We start from the raw sequence: 10,203 nt of genomic DNA, 5'->3' as shown, positions 1-10,203 counted from the left end.
CGCTAGAATATCGTCAGTATTTTCTGTAATAATTGTTAACAGTTGGGCAAATTTGGTATATTTAATTATACTTGGTTCTCGGTAGGCATCTTCCTTCAAAAGGGATTCTAATGTAGACTTAATTTTATTTTGATTATTAACTATTTCAGATATTATACTACTATGTTGTGCCATCCAATCTTTACTGATACTAATATGATTGTTAAATTCATCTGTAATTTTTAATTGATTATTCTGGCGAGCTTTTATGACATCATCGTATTTAGCAGCATCTAAATAGTCGAGATTACCTGAGATGCTCTTAATAATGGAACCTAAACCGTCTACAAGGTTAGGGTTAGAACGATTCTGTAACAATTTAGCCGATTTAGATACTCTCTTTAATCGAGATTTAGCTACAGGACCGCGTTTTTTAGTCGTGTAAATATGAATAGGTAAATCTGCTAGGACTGTATCTTGAGTGTAGCGGGGTGTGAGCTTCTGGCGGCTAGCAAAAGGGTTGCTAATGAACACCTGCTGTTGGGGTTCATATTCAATCTCAGACTCGCGGTCTTTACTACGATTTTCAATTAGGATGGTACGGTCAGCTAGCGATGATTCATTTATTATTTAATAAACGGTTTTCATTTAGTCTCTGTGGTTTTGTGAATATTATTGTAGTAGGTGTTTGGTCAAGTCAATGTAAGTAGGATCTCGTGGGTCGAGATGTCCGTTAATTATGTCCTACGGTCGGCATTTCGTAAAACTATGTACTGAACTGTTATAAGCTAAAATGGCATATGGCATAAGGTTTATTACAGTTTATTATTATGTTTTGCAGTAATTTTAATAAACGTAGATGCTCTAATAAAGTGGAATGGATTCTTTCGATATTGCCATTGTCATTGGGTGAATGAGGTAAAGTTCTATGATGTTGTATTTTATGTAGCTGGGTAAATTCGGTAAATAATTGGTTCGTGAATTCCGTTCCATTGTCAGTCACTAACGTTAATGGAAGACCATGGTGAGTACAAAAATGCAGTAAGCTTTGAATGATGCTAAGAGCTGAATCGTCACGGAGATAGTAGGCTTAAGCGTATTTTGAAAAAACGTCTATTATAGTTAAATATTTTTCATTTTGTGCGGTAAATAGGTCTAGATGGACTATTTCAAATGGTTTGGTTGCACGAGGTACAATGTTGAACCTTTGTTTGATAGGGGTTCGGTCATATTTGGCCTGACCACACATAGTGCATTCGCTTATGAATTTAGTAATCTGTTCCCTCATCTTAGGCCAAAAATATCTTTTAGAAAGAGTTAGGAAACATTCATTTATATCACGGTGATTGGTTTTTCCATCATGGTAGTTCTTAATAATGTCCTGCTGTCGTAAATATTCCTTGACGTTTTCAACTTCGGTTTTTGCTAATACAAGATTCATAGCTGAACTTTTAAAGTGATTTTAAATTATTGGTATGATGTCATACATTCCGAGAGGTGGAATTATCAATAAGGCAGTATTTACTTTAGGGTTTACATACTCTTTGATGGTTTTCACTACATCTTCTACCAAATTATTTTCAGAAATCTGTACGGAAGTCCGCGTGTGGGTCTCGAATGGTTTTGTCACAGTTGGTCTGCGTTTTAAGTCACCCACAATAGTCATAACAATTTGTCTATGGAATTTATTTAAAGGCTCATCCGTAATAAGAACTTCAAGGATTGGGTGCTCTAGACTAGTATGAACTGTTTCTGTACTTGAGTTATTAGCAATGGATGGTGGTTTTTCTGAGGGGTTGGCTACAATAGAGCTTATTTCTTCATTATGTATTTCAACTCGGGAGAGGGCGTCGGCGTTTGTATTGTTTTTACCTTTTTTGTAAATTACTGTAAAGTCATACTCACTAAGTTTTAGCTTCCACCGAGTTAATCTGGAGTTAGGCTCCTTTAGATTCATTACCCATTGTAGGGGTTTGTGGTCTGTGAGTACCTTAAATTTGCGACCAAATAGGTAAGGTCGGAAATATTTAGTAGCCCATACAATTGCTAACAACTCTTTCTCTATAGTGCTGTAGTTGCATTCACTGTCATTCAGAGTTCTGGGGGATTAGCACACGGGCTTATCTGATCTTACGGGTCCTTGAGAGAGTATGGCTCCTATGGCCACATTAGAAGCATCTGTCGTTAATAGAAATTCTCTATCGAAGTCTGGAAATTGTAATATCGGGTCGTTAGTCAATAGAGTTTTGCATTTCTCAAAGCAGTTAATATATTCATTATCTAATATACCTTTCTTTCCTTTTTTACACATCGAGTTAATTGTTTAATGAGATGAGCAAAATCGGGGATAAATTTTCTATAGTATCCTACTTGGCCTGGGAATTGCTTAATTTCCTTAGGGCTTTTAGGAATAGGGTACTTCATTATGGCTGCTACTTTGTCGGGGTTCGGTTTAATACCGTCTCTGCCGATCACATGGCCAAGAAACGCAGTCTCCAATCTTAAAAATTCGGATTTGTTCATTTGAATTTTAAAATTGGATTCTCGGAGTCTAGTAAAAACTGTTTTTGCTTCCCATTTCTCTAATAAATCCAACCCGATCAAACCATCGAAATAGTTATGAAATTTATACAAAAATAATTTAATATCGTTGCGGTCATTGAATTCTGGGAAACAAGGTATATTAATAGAGTAGTCTTCTCGCGTGGTCGCGTGTACATTGGTAACTTCGAACGGGTCTATATTAAGGGGTATATGAGGGTAATGATTTTGAACTACATCGGGGTTAATGAACGACTGGTTTGCTCCAGTATCAATAAGAAGCTTCAATGTGGGATTAGAGATTTGAATAAATGGAAGTTATCTTTGCGTTTGAAGATTAACTTCTATTTTGGCTTTTTTGTAGGTTATACTGGTGGAAAATCCTGCGCGGGGTTATTGCAAATAGAGGGATAAGTTTGATTAAGTTCACAGATGTTGTCGTCTACGGATTCAGTCAAATTATGCGCTTGGTAGTCACTGTCATAAGTCGTAACATTGTAGTCATTATAATCGGGATTCTTGGGATAATAATAGTAAGTTTCAGGGTCAAAGTAAAGTTCAGGGTACTAATTATAATTATCATAACCAGAACACTCATTCAAATTTAATTCACGGGATTTGAAATAATTACTGGGTGGTGTATTACCTGATTTCATCCAATTATGACCATTATGGAAACTATTATATATTTGGCATTAATTGTCTAGATTGAAAATTACTCACGCCACTCATAGGCTTAGAGCCTGAACTAAAGGGTTGATTTCTAGGTGGTTATAGTTTGGTGGCAGGGCGCGAAACATCTGTTGAGTGCGAGGGGGACCTTGAAGAGGTCTATTCATTTGAAAATTTGAAGTATTTGGTTCCCAGGATTGTTGAAGAAGTGGTGGACGCTGAAAAGGTACATTCATAGTCGTAGGCATTGGTGCAGGTAGAGCAAACGGTTTTTGTACTGGCGGCATGAACAGGGGTGCCAATTGAACATTTTTATTTGAGTTGAATTTCCTTTCTGACGTATTGTCGATTCTCTGTTGCACGTACATTATGTTTGTCTCTTCTTGCACAAATTCCAAAGCTTTTTCGATACTATCGGGGCGCATACACCTGATGCGAGAACCTAAGGGCTCTCTTAACCTACGTACAAATGCCTGCATAGCCAATTTCCTATACAGGATGCGCTTCGCCTCAATAGTAATCACAATTGCTTCATGCGATCATAAAATTCTTGAGGTGACCTTATTTCCTTGCGTGGCAACAGACAGGTCATTGTAAAGGGCCGTTTCGTCCCTTTGATCCGAAAAGTTATATAATAAAGAGTTTCTAATGCCAAGCCAGCTGTCTGGAACGCCATTTGAATTTGTGCGACTGGTCCAGTAATTTTATTCAATATGCCGTTAATTAAGCAAGGATTAGACAGCTCATTGCCCGGTGGATTTCTGAGATAAGCTGCGCAAATCTGATCACAGAGATTAATAAATCGTGTGAGAACATTCGGGTTCCTATCAAACTCTGGTACAGGTCTTAATATTTTGAAAATTGTTTCAGGATCTAGTGGAGGATTCGCCATTTTAATTCCTTCTAATATTATTTCTAAATTCCTAAAATTATCTACTGCTTGCCTTCGTGCATTCCTACTCGATGTAGTGAATTTACTAAAATACCTTTCTATAGCGTGAAAAATTTTGAAAGGATTAATTTTACATTAAAAGGAAACTAAGGACATTACAGATTAAAAAGGACAAGCAACACAGGATAATTCAATGTACTTGTTTGACTTACATATATATCATTCTGGTTCTCTGCGAATCAACGTCTGGATTCTTCGATCTCCCAGCCGCTGGCCTCAGGTTCTTTTCAGGATACTCGAACGGCGACGCGATTGCTCGCGGCGGTAGCGATGTGGTGGTACAAATCGATGTTAGAAATGTCCTACGCTAATCTATTCAAGTATCCTCTCCTATCCTACCGACTGCGCCAATTACGAAGGCTGCGGCCGGAGGACTTCAAAAACCCAAAAAGATTTTAAAAACCTAAAATTTAATTGGAATTATTCCTAAATTACAAGTGTTTGCGTTCGATGTTAGAATCACAATGCCAAAAAATAAAATATAATTAATAATACATTTTATAAACTAGGTTACTCGGGTATATTGATATTGCTGATGCGGCGCCTGATCGCTGCGTGCTGGAATCGATGTTGAAATATATTAATGCAATCTCAGCTTTTTACCAAAGGTTGGCCTATGTAACAAGCTTGTAATCTAGTTACATTCAAAGTTCTATTAAAATTTGACTCTTCAAAATGGAGCAAACAAACGAAGATGGTAATTGATCCAATTCGGTTCTGCAATTCAATTCTGTTCGGCAGTCCTATAATTTCCTACCATTCTTTCCTTCCTTTTCGATTTGTAAGTAAACGTTAAAAATAATAATAATGAAATAAAAAACCTCGTAGTGAATTGTTTTAATAACAGATTATCGAAACTATGTCTGCTTACAAGAACGACACTATCTCAAAATAATAGTCAAAATCAAAATCAACATTCATCAAAATATACTACAAACAGGCAATCTAAAGTAACCAAAGCGAAATTCGGCAAGACTTATGAATAAACTACTTAAATGAGTCTAATTACATGACATATTTGGGCTATTATATGATTTATAGGCAGAAAATAACACACGCCGGTGTAATGTAACATTCGGTTGATTTCCGCTTTTTCTACTGCCGCACCCCTTAATGCTGCAACGATGCATTTTTATCAATACTTAATTGTTCTCACTGTCAATATTTTTGTCCATTTTATTGCAATTCATGCGAATAATTCACTAAAACATTTGGCCAAACATTGGTTTTGACATCTGATGTACTTCCCTTTGACAACCGGAAACGGTTTTCAAAGGGTACTACAAAAATGGCAAAATGAGGACAGGGGCCTTACCATGAACTCTTATTACGATCTAGTTTAGGACCTAAAATGAATCGTAGTGAGACAGCGCTACATGAAGTGTATATCACCATCCCACTTTTTTGGCGTTACGAACCTATACTGAACTGTAATAAGAGTTCATGGTAAGGCACCAGTTGGCATTTAAGATGACGTTACGTATTTTCGATTCTCGACATAAATTAATGTAGTGCTATCACTTTTGGCTTACGACGGCACGCAGTAGTTCAACAAAGACAAAAAAATTTTTGTCTAAATGCATCTTATACATATAACGTCTGATTTATATATGTCAGTATAACATGTCCTTTGGTTCCCATAGTCTAAGATTTAACTGCGTCACACACAGACACTCCTACTCACATTAAATAGGATGTCCAGCGAAACTCATCACACACGTTAAGTAGGAAGTGAATTTGTGATATAGGGTGACAATGAAATATGGGCATCGTGCAAATATATGATATATGATACCACTAAGGAGTACAGTGGGGCTCCTTCTGAAAGAGTTCATCCAGGGATTTACTGTCTGTCACCTTACCTATTTCTGCTGATAAGCAGTAATGTTCAGGTTTACTGCATCAGTATTACTGCGTTCAGGTTTTGAAGGGTGCTGGTGAAATTACAGGCACATGGGACTTCTTTACTTATGTCTCAGGCGTAAAATAATTAAGTAACAGTTTTTTTAATCAAATAATGTGTGAAAATCGTAAAAATTTTAATCAATGCAGTATCAATTCTTCACGGTCATATTTAATTTCTTTGTGTAACTTGTAGTACACGTTACTCTTAGTTTTTTATGCAATCGTAGCATAAGAGGTTTCTCAAAGTCGACTACCATATAATAGGTATAAGGTTTTAAGACTAAATTATGTAATGATTGCATACAACAATTTTTCTGCGAGTAAATGAAAATAATGAAACACGACCAATATTTAAAGATTATTTGTTAACAAATCACGACAATAAACTCAAATGAAAGCCAAACAAACGCTACAAAACGCTCAGAAATAAAATGGTGCCCGTGATTGGCCAAGTACCGCTTATATTTTAACAAATGCGTATATGATGAGTAGCGTAAAATATTGGGAATATTTCGTATTTTACATTGTTCGTTTTTGCCAAATGGTTACGCTTTTGCATGTAACATTTTAAGATATTATTTAAAATATTCAGAATTTTAATAATTTCACAAATATAGTGACGTTATGTTGTTCAGAAACATAGTGACGCATTTAAGGAGACTCTTTTAATTAGCCAAATTACGACATTTTTGAAACTCCTTTGAATTTTTTCAGTTTATTAGCGAGTACCACAGACAATACAATTTTGGTTCAGAACTAAAAAGAGCGCCTATGTGGTGTGGTCTATAAAATTATAATTGATAGATTAAAAAGTACAGGAGTAGAAAAAATATTTTATATACTCGCAAGAGATGTAAAATTTTAACAACAATTACGTTGTGCAACCTGAAAACGTACTGGTGTAATTTGTTGTGTCATTGATTGCTTTTGACATCATTTAACAGTTTCTAAAGTATAACATTCTCTGTTATTAACCAGGTCGCACCCGGTTTAAAAAAAATAAATTTCAATTTTCCGAAGTGCAATTTTCCCACCCGTTACTTTAGCTAATCGCCACCTATCGGAAGATTGATGGTAGATATAGCGGCAAATGGTATATATAAATGGTAGGAATCGGTAGTCGATTGCTCAAATTGCGAAGCTTTGTGTTGGCAATAGGCAATTTAACATTCCTTTACCTGATGTGTGAAAAGAAGTGATTTATAACTTGAATTTTTTTTTTGCTACAGTTCCCTGATTACAAATTGTGTCTCTAATCTGAGTAACAGTTAGTTTTTAGTTAGTTTCACCAAAGCGACGAAATGTTTCATTTTTTATGATGTCAAGTGAAGGGACGAAAAAGTCGAGCACCTGGTGGTGAGCGACACACCTATCCATGGCACACTCAGAGCTTTAAATCGCAAAGATCTGAGGAGCACTGCCACTGCGCCCGTTACCCTGAAACATGACTTGACAAGTCCCATGTGCCTGTAACTTCACCAGCACCCCTTACCCTTCAAAACCGGCACACAGTAATGTAAACCTTACTGCTTGGTGGCAGAAATAGGTAAGGTGGCAATACTTCCCCAGATGAACTCTTTTACAAGGCGCTGATTTGCTACTGCGTTTGTTTAAGGGTTAAATAAATGTTAAGAAAAATGTTAACTGTGTCACGTGTACCAGACAACAAGTAGTAATTTCACTTTTTTTATAATAATAATAATTTATTCCCAGTTACATAGTTGAATTAACATATATTTCTATTAACAGGTTCTCACACTTAGCTAGTAATAGCATGCAAATTTACCACAATTTTAGTGTACTTATCTTAATTATTAAAATATTTTATTCAATTATATACATTTAAAATAATAAGTCGCAATAATGTCAAGCTTAAATAAATATCTAATTATTTTCTTTTCTTTTATTTCAGGAAGACATAGAGAAGATCGACATGGAGGACCCGAATCTGAACAAGGCGGCCACCAAGATTCAGGCCTCGTTCCGTGGCCACAAGGTTCGCAAAGAGGTTCAAAACTAAACTGCCTAAGCGCAGCTAATAAGACGAGATAGTCTCTGACTTCATATTTTTGTTTATTTGTTATCTTATACGAACTTTAACGGGTCAATTTGACATCTGCACGCCGACCACCTTTCGGACATCAGTGATAAAGTTTTACTCTCACAATTTGAATTAATAAAGTACAAGTAAACCACTAAAAAAGAGAAACTCGACGTTTATTGGAAACTAGAATTTCAAGAGAAAGGTTGTTTCTCTTGTATTAAGTTAAATTTATTTTTTAGGCTCTCTTATCAAAGCATGATATTAAAATGATTGACGTAATACTTGTGTCGCCATCTACCGAGGTTTATAGGCAGACTGTTATGATTATTTAAGTTTGTTTAATAATTTCGATATTGTTTATTATTTCTTATCGAAACATTTGATAAATTAAATCTTATTTACGAAGTCGGGACTGACGTCATAAAATTAGTACGTACAGTGTGTAATCGTGGTGGTATGTCAATTCTCTACAGTGATACGTTCTAAATATGAGTTTTGAAAGAAAATACGCAATGCCTTACTGCTTAGAATGAACTGTAACATGGAAATTACTAAAAACAACTATTATAGAATGTAATTTGAGAATATATTGTTCCTGATGAGAGTCACCGCCATTAATGGTAAACTGACCTAAGAGTTAATTCCTCATGACCGACTTCTCGGAATCTTTAAATGATGGTAAACACACAAGATACCTGACCGCCTAATTGTTTATTTGGTTCTGAGTAAATCAGAGTGAAGAAAAGTGTTAAACAAACTTAACGTTTCGGCAGTTAATCATAAAATTCATTTTGATATGACTTCCTTAATGTGTTATTAGTGAATGATGTTTTAAGAAACTTTTTAAACCAAATTGATCTTTAATTACATTACATAAATACAAATTTCAACCAAAAAGCTAGACTCTCTCTACACTTGAATGCGTTAGAAGGCTTCCAGAACCAAAAGGTCAGTTAGTGAGTCAAGTATCTTCAGAGCATCGACTGTACCATCAGATGGTCCTGTTTGTGTACCAGGTTGTGTAACATACAGATTTTGTCTATATTGTAAACTTATATTTAGGACCTCTATAATACTATGTCAATTTAACTACCTTGTATAAATTATAGTTAAACTATCGCAAAAGAAATTGACTTATCTCATGAATACAGAGTAGAATGTGAGAATGAATATGAAATATTTAATAAAAAAAATATAATTATGATTATTTAATATTTGACTGTCTGTCCCGTTTTTCTAATATAATATTTGGGTCACACTACTAAGAGCCATTGCTTTTTTTATACATTCCATTTCTTCCTGATTAAAAATAAATGGGAATTTTGTTAAGAAAAATGTAGTAACTTAAGATTAATTATTAGATTTTAGTCGCTATTACCAAAGATCGCTTGTTTTCATTATTAATTTTTAATTAAAAATAAATTTACGTAAAATTTTCGAACAATTAAAAAAAATTAATAGGGTATTTTGATTGTTTTAGCGCATCTTTTTTTAAATATCCTTTCAAGATACTTTCACATTTCATATTATGCATGATTAACAATCGTCGATTAATTTTTTTTAATTCAATCGTCTATACAACACAACTCGCTGAATTTTACCTGTAAATTGCTGATAAATTTAGGATTTATATTAAATAAAAATGTTTAATATTCGCCTATATTAAAAGCCCGTTTAATTTACTTGTGCGGTTTTATTTCACTAATCCCCATTAATCCTTACGTATACATATTTAAAAGCTACAACCTTTAAACTTTTAGTACGAATAAAGCTCCGTATGAAAGAGTTCGTCCAGAGAAGTACTGCCACCTTACAAATTTCTGCCGCAAGTTATAGGTATATGAAAAGGCTGACTCCAGGCGTTTCGTTTTGCGATTTGTATGGCGACCGGCTATAGCGTGGAATTTCTTGCCTCCAGATTTGTTCCCTGAACGGTATAACTTGGGCCGTATCAAGGCGAGAGTGAATAGGCATTGTTTAGGTGTACATGCTCCATCATCGAGCTCATCTTCGCTTTCCATCACGCGAGATGGATGTCAAATGTGCACTTGTTATTTAATAAAAGGTAATCCTTAGAACTGAAACTGTTTTTACGGATCTAAATTGGGTA

The 10,203-nt window shown here is 35.1% G+C and overlaps 1 protein-coding gene across 1 annotated transcript in view; it reads left to right on the top strand.

The window, feature by feature from the left end:
* Nucleotides 1–9,617, top strand: part of LOC113233573 — a 374,928-nt gene extending 365,311 nt beyond the window's left edge. Inside the window, exon 4 of the mRNA XM_026468715.1 lies at nt 7,962–9,617. Coding sequence (XP_026324500.1) covers nt 7,962–8,069 — 108 coding nt within the window. The 3' untranslated portion in view covers nt 8,070–9,617. The remainder of the gene's footprint in view (nt 1–7,961) is intronic.
* The last annotated feature ends 586 nt before the right edge of the window (nt 9,618–10,203 follow it).

Source organism: Hyposmocoma kahamanoa, unplaced genomic scaffold, assembly GCF_003589595.1.
Source record: "Hyposmocoma kahamanoa isolate Upper Pololo Valley unplaced genomic scaffold, ASM358959v1 79, whole genome shotgun sequence".
In the NCBI taxonomy this organism is placed as follows: Eukaryota; Metazoa; Arthropoda; class Insecta; order Lepidoptera; family Cosmopterigidae; genus Hyposmocoma; species Hyposmocoma kahamanoa.
The sequence above is the reverse complement of the archived record's forward strand: the minus strand, read 5'-3'. Positions and strand labels throughout refer to the sequence as shown.